At 41.3% G+C, this 15,503-nt stretch overlaps 1 protein-coding gene across 2 annotated transcripts in view; it reads right to left on the reverse strand.

Annotated features, from left to right (window-relative positions):
• LOC146610583 (helicase ARIP4-like) overlaps nt 1–15,503 on the reverse strand; it is an 83,594-nt gene that overhangs the window by 35,005 nt on the left and 33,086 nt on the right. The window contains exon 1 of one of the 2 annotated variants that reach the window (XM_085344991.1): nt 331–562. The exons of the other annotated variant lie outside the window; for it this stretch is intronic. Within the exon in view, the coding sequence (XP_085201117.1) occupies nt 331–334 (4 nt within the window). The 5' untranslated portion in view covers nt 335–562. Of the gene's footprint in view, nt 1–330; nt 563–15,503 lie in introns of those variants that run through there. 2 annotated transcript variants of the gene reach the window in all.

The following is a 15,503-nucleotide window of genomic DNA, read 5'->3' on the forward strand; positions in this document are numbered from 1 at the left end:
TCCTTGAAACTTGAGGCAAAGATACTTTTTTGGGGGGCAGGAACAGGAACAAGGACAACCCCTGTGTCTATTTCATAACATGCCTTATGAAACCTCTGAGCTCTGCTCTGCCTCAACAGCCCAGCTAAAGACTTGGCACGGCACCACATATAGGTCAGTATGATAGAATGTGTCTGCATTCGTACTGATAAAAAGACAGAGCAGGAGATATTACTGGGCTGACTGAGAGATTACAGAACAAAACACACGTGTGGGGACGAGACCAGAGAGAGAAAGCGGTAGAAGGAATCTCACACTGAACCAGTCAGTCAAAAGGTTTCAGCTACTCACCCATGTCATGTGGCTGCAACTTTCTGTATCCTAGTCTGGTGAGAGATTCATGCCTCCTCCTTATCACTCTCAGAAACTTATTCCAATCTGTGTGTGTGCTCCTTCTTCATACAGTTTACACACTTCCTCTGTTCTGTCTGAACCGAGCGTGTCAAAGTGTGTGTAGGTGTCTGTCTATGTGTGCGCGCGCGTGTGTGTGTGAGTCACCCAACACCTAGCCTCGTCGCGCAGCTTTACCGGCGCTCCACTGAGGACAGAAGACCATCGGGACAATTACAAAACAATGAGTCGTTGAAAACTGCCCCTGACCGCCGTACGTAGAAACACCCCCGCAACGCCACTGCGCAGCTTTTCCGGTCTACCTCCTCCCGCCTCTCTCTGCTTCTCCCCTCCCCCAGCCAACCGACACAGGAGCCAGTGTGTGATGTCAGCAGGACACACCCACTCAAGGAAAGCTGCCTTAGGTAACAAGGGTAATGGGGTTCAACCAGGAAGAGATGGACAGAGAGGAGAAGATGAGAGGAAAAGAAGAGGATGAGAGATCGGGAAAGGGGGAAGAGGAGGAGTGAACGATCTGATAGTTTATGGCAGTTTTTATTGTGCTGATTCTGTTTTGCCCCAATGAAAATGAAATCCTTCAAAACTGATGTCAGAAACATTAGATTGGAGGATCTCTCTCGGTGTCCAAAAAGCACACATTTTATACGATCGAATATGAATTTGTTTATTGGTTGGGATAGACTGGCGCCTAGTTTAGTAGTAATAAATGTGTAAATACAGATCTGACAAGCTAAAACGGTAACATATAATCACAAATCCACTTCAGCCTGATTTATGATTGTGGACAGAGAGGGGAGGCGATCAATATGAACCGATAGAGAGGGTGATGCTGGAGTCAAACTATGGCTGCAAGATGCAAAGCTGAAACAAGGAGATGAATAAAGTCATGTGGTACAACTTTCTGTTTGGAAAATTCTTTTTTTTTGGCTCCTCGGGGCAGCATCGCACATCATTAACACTAATAAACACATCGTAAACACCGCAACTGCAACAAATGGTAAATTTCAGTGACACATAAATGCAAACACTGTCAGTGCAGATGAGACGAACTGTGGAGAGAAGTAAGAACCATGGAGGTGGGGGAAGAAAAACACAAGCCTGACAGGGTGGAGGACAAGAAAGAAGGGATGGAATAGAAAATGGCTAGATGTGTAATTAAAGGACAAGAAAAGTGGAAGAGCGTGATGAAAAGAAAGGGAAGAGGTCGTGTGGGATTACCCTTCACAGATCACACACACATAAGGTGAAAGGTCATAGCCCAGTCACATGGTTACACATACTAACCCACATTGTAAGGAAGTCTGGGGGGGAGGGGCAGCAGAATTGGAAATAGCGAGGTGGGGGAGGAGAGAAAGAGCAGGTTGTGACAGCTGGAACGTGAAGCCAGGACTGCCTGGGAACAAACGAGTACGCTCGCGCTCGCACACGGTCACCTTTGCCACACTACCACAGTTACGGTATCTACCCGAGCTTGCACTTCCCTGTTTACATAATCCAGATTGACCAACAGAGGGAGGAGAGAGAGAGGCATTTGTGCCTCGCTGTTTTCCATCTTCATATTCTGTTTGGCCAGGAGCTAGATGAAAAACTGAGATCCTTTGTGTGTTTGGAAAATCGAATGATATACGTTGGATTGATGTCATGAACCATTTAAGGCGTTGTATTTATGTCGATCATGAAAGCAGATTGGCAGATAATCTTTTTTTTTTTTTATTCCCGAGTAGTTTGATCAGCAGGAAATTAGACTGGAGGATATATTCTAAACGCTTTTAACAATAAATAAATAAATAAATAAATAAATAAATATATCAACCACCTTGTTATGCCATAATGTTACACTGCATGACCCATTTTACATAACAGAAGAAGAAAAGCAGCCTTTTTAAATCCACCCAATATTATAGTCTCACACTAAATGCATGTGTGTTCAGTGCAAAGTCTGGAGACAGCGTTGTTGCACAGTAAACAGCACCAAGTTTAAGAAAGATTGAGAGAAATCACAAGCTTCTGCTAACAGGGGAAGATTATAGCTGTTAAAAGATTAGAGTCTCAGAGTCAACAAAGAAGATAACTGCATGCATTTGACGTCTATATCCACACCGATTTTTTTTTTTGCATAAACACTGCTCTATCACCATTTTTATACACATGCTGAAAGTCAAAACTCTTGTGTGCGTCAACCAACCGAGGTGGATTCAAGAAAGAAAATGCCCGTTGAAGTCTAATCAGACGTTAGCTAGTCTTTCTTCTTCTTCTGTCGGCTTCATTAGGACATTTGATAGAGACAAATTTTTCAAAAGCTCAGAATGGGTCTTAAAATAATCACAGCATTTTTTAAAGGTAGATCACATAAGCGAGATGATTTTTTACTTCATTTATTTTGCGAGTACACAATATGTTCTGGAGTAGCTATTTTCAAAACTCTATTTTATTTTATTTTATTTTGGTTAATTTAAATGTTTCTTTACCCTAGTTTTAGTTTAGTTTCAGTTGACCTAGTAGCAAATCTGTGTGATGTCATCTGAGAATGGTGCAACAAATAATTTCCTCCATTTACTGCTCGCATATGTGCATCATGTGTAGTTCCTGCATGCTCTATTCTGAAAACTCACCTTTTCTAAGCCACATGGAGTATTTCCAGTAGTGGGAGTGTGCCTGAAGTGAACCGTTTCCTACTCTGAGTTATATTACAGAAAGGAAAATGTGTGAAAAAATGTCCAGCCCTGAGACTGCCAAAAGGTCTTGTGTGAAAATGGCTTATGAGGCAGGTGCATATGCAGGCTCATATGCATATGATTGCTAGCCATGTAGAGATATCCACTTATCTGCTTTACTGATGTAATCAGCACAGCCTGCAGTACCTAAACTTTCAATGTAATCAGTGTCTCCCATTTACCTGTTATTCAGAGTTGGAGCAAAGTCAGTTCTATTTTGGTTCCTTTTAAGAACCAGTCAACATATCTGAGAAGCAGACATCATGTTGCAACAAAAGCTAATTAGCATGAGACGAAGATCACAGCAGACAGAATCTTCTTCAGAAGCCACAGGCCCACCAGAGGTTGCAACAGTGACTTCTTAACAAATCTGACCACAGTCTGCTAGACTGGGGACCCATCACTTCCCTACTCTGACATATAGCACAGGTGCTCCTCAGGGATGCACCCTAGGCCCACTTCTCTAATCGCAGCCAACCAACCGACAAAATCAACTTAGTCATTGTGTTTTCAGTTGACACCACAAGATTAATACACAAAGGAAATGAGTCTGCCTACAGGGATAAAGACTGTAAACTGTCATAAAGGTGCTCCAACAGGAACCTGGCACTCCACACCTTCACATTACAGAAAAGCTTCTATCACAATGACATCAAAGTACTGAACTCTAGATCTGCACTCTCACCACTCAGGACATTGTAAAATATTGCTAAAGACTATGACATTATTTTTGTTTGTCCACACGTACGTTGACAAAATAAAGGCTTTTTATTCTATTCTAATTGGTGTGGTGTCATGCTGCTGCAAAATGGTTGGCTACATTGGTCGTAAAGTAGCCCTGACGTTAACAACCTAGCAAACCGTAAAGGTTTCTGTGACTTGATTGGCAGATTAATATAAACATTTATTTGAACAACAAACTTGGTTTGGGCAATTTCAGAGACCTGATGATGCTATTGGTAGACTATGGTCAACTAACAACAAATAGATTCAACTTGGAAATGGCTTTTTATTATTGAGCCAAACACTGATAAACTGGCTAAACCTTTCCTTTGTACAAAGTTGCCACAGATACATGACATGAAAAGATATTGCAATGCATATCCTTTCATTATCATCACCCATAAGTGGATGAGATGATCTAAAAAAAAAAAAAAAAAAGCAAAAATTTGACACAAGAACTGTGCTGTTAGACATGTCACAAAGAATTTAGTTAAAAAAATATGTTGAAACACATGATGTGCCCAAAAGCCTTTGCATATATTTGAAACATCATAGTGCAAAAAAACCCAAAACATAAAAAAGAAAAACTAAACTAAAGATCTCAAGTTTGGCTCAAGAATAACCACACTTCAAATCAGAATCCTGGGGTGAAATCAGAGCAGTTAGACATAGCCATGAAGAGGCTGTGATTGCACTTCTTTTAATTGCGGCAATTTACACTTTTGCCTTTAGACACGGTTATGCAGCATGTCTATGAACTTTAATTTTTGAGCGTAGTGGACTCTTTAAGGTTGGAGAGAGGGACCTGTGACTAGAGGGATCAATCCTGCTGAGGAATATAAAAGAACGATTAATTCTCCATCATTTCTCTCGGGATGAATAAAGTATTCTGATTCTGATTACCTCCTCCAAGGGGCTGTTTAGGCTATGTTACACTCAAGGATTAGATCTGGTTTGGTTCAGACTTTAAAATTAAAATATGAAATTTGTTAATTCATTAAAATGATACTTGGTAAAACAAGAATAGTTCAGTAGCCACACGGAAACTACTCAATTTATCTAACGATGAATGAATTCACATCAGCTTAAAAAGATTGGAGGAACTTTGAACAGGGACCAAAGGGACCTGGTGCTTAGACTGTTTTGTCAGCTGTTGTTTCGAAAGGACAAGAAAAAAAAACTCTTATCACCATCATCTCCCACCAAACAAGGGAGACATGTAGAATCAATGCAAAAACACACTGGAGTGGTTCTGAAAACACGTGCCGGCCTAAAAAGTTACAAAGACATTTCATTTTGGTCTTTCTTTTAATTTAACCAAGACTTCCTAAATTCCTAAATTGCCCTCTTATGGCACTCTGGTCATTTATAATGTAAAAACACCAGGAAATCCTCATCTTTGATGAAGCCATGACAGCTTATTTCCAATTTTGTAAATAAGTGAGACATTACATGGTTTAGATATGTGTGAAAATTATTAAATCCAAAGATATATCAGGCAAAAAAAAAGTCACACCTGGATGTAACTAAATTAGGTAAAAGCCTTACACTGAATATGTGATTATTTAAAGTTTCAGCTGGCACCTTGTTATTTAACCCTTACTGATGAAGTTGATACGGAAGACGTTTCCTGTGGTTGCACACGACATGTTACTCTGTTTTAGAAATAATCGGTCTAGATTAAGCAAAGTAAACAACGATTGAGATTGCTGTAACTTCGAAAATTGGGACTGTCCAATATGTTTTGGAGGAAGGAAGGTTCAGGGTTTCAGTAGTCATCATCATGGGCTCATCGGATTAGAATGAGAATAAGCAGTCATCATTTGCAGGTTTTGTCGTTTTATTGTATAACAGGTAAAGGAAAGAAAGACACACATGGACTGCTCTCTCTAAAAAGGACAAAGTATGATTTAAGTAACTCAAAATGATACATGAACTCAGGAGACTCAAAGAGAAACTCACCTCAGCTGCCGCCCCATGTGGGAGTGAAGAAAGAGTGAGGGGTAGGTGAGTGCAGTCCTTATATAACAAGTGACAGGTGAGTGCAATTAAGGCCAAGCACCACACCCAATCAAAGGTGAGGAAAAGAAACAAGGTGCATCTGGTGAAGTGAATGTGTTGAAAGGTGAGCCTTTACAACAGCCGCCCCCATATTTCTACTGAGAAATATGTTCAAAGGATCAGAGATGCTCCTTTTCACAAAGCGGGGGCAGAGGAATCAGACATGCTACAGGTCTAATATAGGTTCAGGGGGTCGACAATGCAGGCCAGACAGTTCAGGGGGCCGACCATGTAGCCAGCGGTGGCGGCAAAGCAGGTCCAAATGCCAACCGCATGGGATGCAGCGGCAGGCCCAGACCTGCAGACCGTTGGGCAGTTTTGCAGGTGCTGGGGGCAATGTACGGGGCTTGGCAGAGGCAGGACCAGGTGATGCAGGAGCAGGCAGCGCCCTGACCACTGGCGGAATGGCAGCCACAGGCGGTGGAACTGGTGATAGTGGCACTGCCGGTGACGACATAGGTACTGCTGATGGTAGAGTATGAGGTGGCTGAATGAATTCAGAGCCATCAGCGGACACAAGGATGTGCTGGAGCGGTTCTCCTGAACCTGAACTGGAAGATGTGAATAAACATTGGGCATGCGTGGAACTGCTCTGGGGTTGGAAGTCTGTGATTGGACCTTGGAGTGTCCATCCTAAGCGGGTTTTGACTGCTGCAGGAGATCCAAATGGTCCATGTCTAACTGGTGCAATAGGCGTAATAAGGTGGGTATGATCAGAGCCTATGAGCAGTAGTGGAGCTGCTTTGTTAATGAAGGTTAATGGGATACCTTGAAGATGCTTGTATCTCCGTTGAAGAGGGGATACGGGGTAGGTGTGGTCTGAAAGTGCTAAGTGACTTGTAGCGAAGGCATTATTAATTGTGTATGTTTTCTCTGGATGTGCGATGGGTGAGATCTGGAAACTTACACAAGAACCTTGAATGGTTTCAACTTCTTGATGGACAGTTCTGAGTGATAATTTTTCAGCTTTCCCGGTTAGGTGGAGATGCTTAGCTGCAGATGTCAGAAGCATGGTACGTTGGGAGCCATCGTCAAGTATTGCATATGTTTCCAGGGTTCTTTTGCCATTACGCAGGAGCACTTTCACAACCTTTAATAGTACACTAGGGCGATCGCTAGGTCTATCAAAGTACAGTGTCCTCACTACAGGATTAGTTTCAGTTCTAGGTCTCTGATTCACCTCACATAGGATCTGTAGATGTCTTTCCATGCAGGTGGCACATGCTTTCCTCAGATCACACTTCGCAGCCTGATGAGTTCTAGCACAACGCCAGCACCGTTTGTTTCTCTTTATCCACTTTATTTTCTCATCCTTTGTCTTGTTAATGAACTCAGGGCACTTGCTAATGTGGTGTTTAGGTGAGCAGCAATATGCACATCTAGCCTTAGTCATTATGATGGGTTGTGCTGCCTGTACAGGATCGGATGCATTTGTTCCATGTAATATTGTTGTGAGTGGAGAGGTGTACTTATGGGCAGGTCGTGGCTGGTTAAAGGATGAAACAGGACTGTCCTTTCTTGGTTGACACTTGCACTCTATTTGCAACCAGGATGAGAACAAAGGTAAGTCATACATCATATCTCCTTGTTCCCTGTAAATGTGCCGTTTGAAGCGACTGGAATGCTCTGCGGGCAACTTTTCAAGTAGGCGATCGACATGGGAGCCACAATTTAGTTCTGTCTGTCCTTGATCACCCATAGTGCTAAGCAAACCAACTAAAGCTTGCACACGAAGAGCAAAGTTATCCAGAGTCCGACCATCACCTGCTCTGATAGGAGGAAGCTCCAGTATATTCCGTAGCTCTTTCAATGCTAGCTGTCTTGGTTGCCCATAACGCTCATCAAGAGCTTTGATGGCTTGAGTGTATGGGTCAGGAGCATAGGAAAAGGAAATAGCTAACCGTTTAGCTTGGTCTACTTTCAGGTGATCAAGAAGGACATGATATTTGAAATGCTCTGTGTCATGAGGGTCAAGCAGGTTAGTAAGGGCCATTCGTAACAGCCTATACTGGATCTCATCTTCTCTGGTAAGGTCTGGGAAAGAAGGACCCTCAAGCTTATACACATGTGTTCTAGTGCTAACAGGGTGACTAGAACTAGCAGTGATGGGTACTGAAGGGTTTTGTGCATGCAAACCATCAGATGTAGCTGGTTGCTGCTGCCTTGGTTCCGGAATGCAGACGAGAGGTTGAGCGGGGTCTTCATCTAGAGGAACAGCAGGTTGAACACATGAAATCTGGTGGGGACCTTGCAGTGGCGTGGCCAGGAAATTAAAAGGAGTCTCATCTGGTGTCTGAAAAACTGGTCTAGGCAAACCACTTGAAGGAACTGCAGCATCTAATATTGTTGAATTAGGGAAAGGAGGGCTAGCAGCCAGAACTGCACCAGAGTGACGGCTAACCTGGGGGGGCTGAGAGGGTGATTGACATGTTGCTGGATCAATCACTGGGAACTGCTCATGTTGCTGATGTGTTTGGGGAATGGCTTGTAAACCGCAAACAGAGGATTTGCTCTCATCAGAGACAGTGTGAATTGAAGATCTGGAGGAACTGCGAGAATGGGGAGGAGATAACTGAATCATGAGTTGCCTAATCTCCCTCATTGTCATCAGGAGTTCCCTCATCACCTCATCTTGATTGGTGGGTAAAGGAGCAGGGGATGTCTCTGGTTGTCTTTCTGACTCTCCGACAGGATCCTGCGGCCCATGTGTGTCTTTGTCACTATGCTGGCATTCAGTTTGGCTCTCTGTCTCACATGTAGCTCTTCTAGCTCCAGGATACTGAACGTCATACTGCTGCAGGTAGGCAGGAGGTCGACTATCACGACTGGATCTTCTCAAACCTTCAGTCAATGGCTGCTTTGAATCCATGACGCTAACGCTACTCCGGCTCGGAGGACCATGTTTTGGAGGAAGGAAGGTTCAGGGTTTCAGTAGTCATCATCATGGGCTCATCGGATTAGAATGAGAATAAGCAGTCATCATTTGCAGGTTTTGTCGTTTTATTGTATAACAGGTAAAGGAAAGAAAGACACACATGGACTGCTCTCTCTAAAAAGGACAAAGTATGATTTAAGTAACTCAAAATGATACATGAACTCAGGAGACTCAAAGAGAAACTCACCTCAGCTGCCGCCCCATGTGGGAGTGAAGAAAGAGTGAGGGGTAGGTGAGTGCAGTCCTTATATAACAAGTGACAGGTGAGTGCAATTAAGGCCAAGCACCACACCCAATCAAAGGTGAGGAAAAGAAACAAGGTGCATCTGGTGAAGTGAATGTGTTGAAAGGTGAGCCTTTACAACACAATATATTATTAAAACCTGGAAGGATAGCAGTGAACAACCATCTTTCAGATCATTCGATCTGAATGATCATGATCGGAGATATATAATCGTAAATAATATATCAATACTAATAAGATATAAAATAAATTGTAAATAATCAGCAGTAGAATTTATGCCTATGTTTAATAGTGAAAGTAGAAGCATTTCCACACACAATGTGAAGAGATTGGTACCAAACAGCTGTGTAGCCTTCAGAAAACCGCTTATCAGGGAGGCTAATCCGAAAAACAGCTTCACTTTGATAAGGAGCATAAAGATAGGAGTCAGTGGCAAAGGGAAAACTTAATGTGGCCTGAGGCACCCATCATTCCTACTGCCCAGCCTACAAGCCTGCGAGAGCAGTGTTTTGTTTCTGGGTTAGCTTCAGTTGGTGAGGTCAAGCTTTTGTAATGTTATGTGCCCAAAAAATGAGGTCAGCTGACATCTTGAATATACTGAATGAGCAGGTTTTTCCATCAATGGATTTTTGCTTCCCTGCTTTTTCATTCAGGAAAAAGCTGGTCATTCAATACACCCAGGTTTTTTCCATCAGTGGAAATTTTGGAGGGCTGCTGATCTTCCACATCGAAAAAAGAAAGCTGAGGTGGTTTGGGCATCTGATTAGGATGCCTCCTGGGAGAGGTGTTCGGGGCATGTCATACCAGACATCATGTCCATCAACACATTTAGAATTTAGAGACCTTCTGGAGAAGACTTTACACAGCTGACAAACTCTTCCATCATCAGTACAAGATCTTGATGGAAATCTGATTCCCCTCTTTCTCGCTGTCCAATGCCTTCTCATCTCATTCTTTGATATGCCAGCTCTACTAACGCTGGATGTCGAGCAATAGCTGCAATTACACAACAAAGTCCACATTTTTATTATGTGCTGTAAATGCTATCAAGTCAAATCAGTCTTCTTACTAATGCAAAGACTAACTTTGGCACAGATGGATTTATTCAACATCCTTATAATTTATTAGTCAGACTTGAACCACGACCAGAAAGCCCAATTACAGAAGAGATTTCCAGCATGTGTTTACTGCCTGAAAGCTGTGACCTGCCTGCCATCTCTCCTTGAATAGCCTGAGTTTAAAAAGGTTAGTTTAGTTGAAACCCACATCTCAGCACAACAAAGCTTTGACTTCACAGAGAAACCATTTTGAACTGGAAATTTAGGGCAAAATTAAGATTTTAGAGCAGCAAAAAGCCATGATGGGTTTTTTTTTCTTAAATGTCTAATTTCAGGACCTTGAACATAAATTGTCAGAAATATATGGTTTGTTATTTCTTTTTCCTATTTATTTATTACGAGCAGTGTTGGTCAAGTTACTTGAAAGAAGTAATGATAATAATGGATTGGATTTATATAACGCTTTTCAAGGCACCCAAAGCGCTTTACAATGCCACTATTCATTCACTCTCACACACTGGTGGAGGCAGCTACAGTTGTAGCCACAGCTGCCCTGGGGCAGACTGACAGAGGCGAGGCTGCCATATCGCGCCATCGGCCCCTCTGGCCATCACCAGTAGGGTAAAGTGTCTTGCCCAAGGACACAACAACCAGGACAGAGAGCCCAGGGATCGAACCGGCGACCTTCCGGTTACAGATACGCTTCCCAACCCCCTGAGCCACGGTCGCCCCTTAACTAAGTAACTAATTACTGATTACTTCCCCCAAAAAGTAATCCCGTTACTTTACTAATTACTTATTTTCAAAAGTAATTAATTACTTAGTTACTTAGTTACTTTTTAAAAACACGATTTACAACCTGAATAGGTGATAAAGCGATAGAGCTTTCAGCCCAATTCTACTTTTTCTACGTAATCCATCATACAAAATGTAATCAAATGGAAAAGTCTCTTTTTAAAACTTGTTTTATTAGTTTTAATCTTTTAACTTTATGCATCAAGCAAAAATTTAATTATATGCAACATTCTCTGACTGGAAGAAATTTGTTTAATATTTAAACCCATTTTCTGCACATTCCAGCACATAAAATAATTGTTTTTTTGTGTGTTTACACTCACTCTTTCAAATAGATGCAAGTAAAACACAGCAGAAAATAAATAAAGTCAAAGACTCAGCGCTCAGACCCTTTTGCTCTATTTTCACCTGTAAAGCAGGAGCAGGGTAGGCGGAGGTTAACCCTGGTGCAGGTGTGCCGCGGCGGTCAGTGGAAGAATTTCTCTGTGAGTTTCCCATTACGTGGTAGCGCACTCGGTGCTTGCTTGGAAGTTTAGGGGGTTTTTTCGCTGGAAAAAGAAGTTTTCTTCCCACGCACAATGGACGCTAATGTTTTTGTCACTTTTTATGGAATCAAACTTAAAGTAAGGTCAGTACTTCCACGCTTTAAACGCTGCACGCTCATACTCTCTCCTGCACTCGATATATTATCCACTGTTGATCTGCAGACAGCTGTTGTCACGAACGTCGCACTCGCTTACGTCACTGTCATGAGACATTCTCGCAAAAAAAAAATCACGGTTTTAGTAACGCAGTAACGCAGCGTTCCTGCGTGAAAGTCACCATAATCTAATTACCGTTTTTGCAATAGTAATCCCTTACTTTACTCGTTACTTGAAAAAAGTAATCGGATTACAGTAACGCGTTACTGCCCATCTCTGATTAGAAGATACATGAACCCCTGATATCAGTCTCCAATCTTTGGATTCTGCACTCTTGACTAAAAAGGGATGAGTTTTTCTGAACATGCGTTCAGATTATAGCAGCTCGGGGACCACAGCTAACACGTAATTCAAAACAAACATGCAGGTGGTTTTGCTAATGAGCTATTGTAACTTATAATCAGTTTGACATCAAGCCAGTCTGTTATCTGATCTCAAGTCTGCTCACGCACAAAGTCTGTTTCTCTCTTTGACACACACACACACACACACACACACACACACACACACACACACGGATCTGGCAGTCTGGTGTGTCAGTATGTAGACCAGCTGGTGTTACTGTATCACCTCCTACACTTCATTCTGTACTGTCCTTAATCAGGTCTCACACACACACACACACACACACACACACACACACACACACACACACACTTGATGTTATGAAATGTAATTTCATTCCCCCCCCCTTTCTCCTCCTGCAGATATTGTGCTCATTCTCTCGCTGACAAATGTTTGTTTCAACTACTTACTTTTAATCCTACAACATAATTTAATCATGGTTTAGTTTCAACAAAATCCAAGCCCTGTATTACAGTTTACTCAACTACAGAGGGAAATGCATGTATTTATATACAAGCAACTTTATGTAACCAGTGATTTATTGTTATTGCTTTGCTAATGCTGCAAAATGAACATCTAACATCTTTAAAATGGGATGATCCACCAGTTTGAAAGAATAATTGTACTGTAATAGTGTAATGGTGAGTAGCCTCAACACCACTGTATAGGATGCTACCTGAATGTGACAATTAAAAAAATAACTGCAGTTACAAAGAACCAGACATGTTAGTAATGATCTTTTTTGCATGTATCATCAGCTTTGTGACAGCTAGTTTCATTTAAATAGGTGTATAACCTTGAATAGAGTCAACAGATGTGACATATGATAACATCATGCTGACCAGGCAAGCTAGCAAGCTGATATTGGTTTAATAACATAAAATAAAATGAGGCTAAAAATCTTAATTTGAGCTTTGTGATGATTCTCTGATTTCCAGTATAGCATGTTAGACTCATGATTTAGCCAAAGCTGCCCGTATTGTAAGCTGTTTTTCCCCCTCTGTACCATTGTTTTTCTCTCCGGACGTTGGAAATGAAAACCTACAGTCACAGTCCATCTTACAAAAAAAGCTACCTGATGCGTAACTTATCTAGCGTGGGCAAAAAAAAAAAACAGGCAATGTGTTGCATCAGGTAGCTGATTAAACCACCAGGTGTCTGCAACAATCGCCGCAAAGAAACACGTTTACCTCTTTTTCTTCAGTTTGAACTACAGCGACGGGGAGCGTGCTCTGCTTAGCAACGCCTACACACATGCAGGGGAGCAACAGGCTAATTAACAGACTATTACTCCCCTGCTCTCTGGTGTGTGTGTGCAAGTCTTATGAAAGATGTGACTAAACCTCATGACAGCTTCATCAGAACTGCCAACAGAGCTAACAACATGCAGCGCACACACCGCAATCTGTTCACACACAGACTCAAAAAACACATGAGCGGACGTGCGTGCGCGCGCACACACACACACACACCCTGACCCAGAACAGGTACCCCTGCAGCGCCATGCTGCTGAAGATGGTGATTTTATTTTAGAATAGTGGTCCCACCTCCCCAGGTCCATTTCTCAATGTCACTTTTTGAAGAATGGCCTCTGTAGATACTTTTTTTAAACCTTCTTCTCTTCTCTTTCTTGGGTTTTCATGTGCATATATTCCTAGTTTTCTAGGTCAGCATGCTTCCTTTTTCTTCATTAAGCCCTGTTTTTAACAGCCTAAGCATTTTACCCAAAAGGTAGTAATGAAAGAATTGCACTGATTAAAAGTGCTTTTCAAAACTATATTTATGGATTTTACATAAAAGATTTTATGCTGGTGCTATACAAATCGTGCTTACGCCTATAAACAGGGTTTTATAAGAATATAGATAGATTGATATGATAGTGACATCTTTTGTCACTTCATTTTTTTAAATCATAAAATCCATATCATAGGATCTCTGTGACCAAACTTTTCAGTCTTCCCTTCTTTGTGTGACTACACTGTGAGCTGCGGCTATAGAAATATAGAAATTGGTAGGGCTCAAGTAAATGAGACGAACCTTCGAGTAGGGCTGCTCAATTAATCAAATTTTAATCTAGATTATGATCTGGGCTTTCAACGATCATTAAAAATGACTGAGCCGATTATTAGCACCTCCCTCATGCTTTACTCTCGCGCTGCTCCGTGTGGCAAATCGAGCGCACCTCTCTGCATTTTGAACACGTGTCACAACAATTAAGAGGACCCAAGGGAAGCTCGGAAAGCTAAGCAGAAGTTATTTGGAGAGGAGAGTGACTACCGTTGGTTGAAAAGAGAGGTAAAAAAAACTTCAGTGGTGTGGAAACATTATGGGTTCGCGGAGTCAGACGTGGAACAAGTAGACATAGTGTGTAAACTTTGCTACAGTGTCGTAGCTGCACCACAGAGCAACACTGCAAAGTTCACTAAACATAGATGTTTACATTTTTCATTAATTTTTTATATTGCAACATTTGCACTGTTATCAGTATTTGCACACTATTTTATATTATTTTTTGACAATCTTTAAAGTCATTATTCAATACATTGTTATTGTTAAATAAATATCGTCAAATAATCGAGATCTCAATTTCAGTGAAAATAATCGTGATTATCATTTTTGCCATAATCGAGCAGCCCTACCTTCGAGTGACCTGAAAATGTAACTAGTGAAACTATCACAGTGGCCAGAAGAAAAGGTCTAATTATCACAAATCCAGCACGTAAAAACCTGCAAATACAATACTGCTTTAAACCAGTCTTGTTCATTCATTTGTGTTAATATCCAATCTTGACCCAGAGGCTGTTCTGAAGCTTTAAAAAAGAAAATCTGAAGAGACTTTTGCTTGTTGTCTCTACCAAACATGTTTCCACCGAAACAAATACTGAAATGTCGTTATATACCTGCCTATTAACAACAGCCTCTCTCCCCATCTGCCTCTCTTTGGTATGCTATGAAAACTGACTTTCCATCTCTCTCAAGCAATATTTGGGGTTGTATGGAAGCCCCAAACGCAATTTCATTGTTCTTGACAATGACAATAAATAAATAAAATAAATACTAAATTTATTTTTTACAATAAATTACCGTAATTCCCGGACTACAGAGCGCACCTGATTAAAAGCCGCATGCTCTAATTTTAGAAAGAAAATCAATTTTGTACTTGTACAGGCCGCACTGGATTTTAAGCCGTATGCGTTTCACTCGTAATATGAGATATTTACACAGAAATATTACACGTGAGGATTTTTAACGTTTAATTTAATCCGTAAGGTAACATAAACATGGCAACATAAACGTTATGGTAACATACAAAAATACATACTGCAAATGCTTCTTTTCCTCGAACAGTGTAGTATGTATGTATGTATGTATCAGTAACACACAAATTACGTTGCTTATGGTTTTTTTACGGAACAGTGCACAAACAACATTACAACGTCTCTTAACAACCGGTAAAAAATATATACCGTATATATACTACTTACCAATTTTATTGGTCTGCTGTTACCAGGCAAAATGTTTTTGGCCGCATGAAAA

Source organism: Diplotaxodon limnothrissa, linkage group LG20, assembly GCF_057381915.1.
Source record: "Diplotaxodon limnothrissa isolate DT_005_m linkage group LG20, D_limnothrissa_male_GT1.1, whole genome shotgun sequence".
NCBI classification, from domain to species: Eukaryota; Metazoa; Chordata; class Actinopteri; order Cichliformes; family Cichlidae; genus Diplotaxodon; species Diplotaxodon limnothrissa.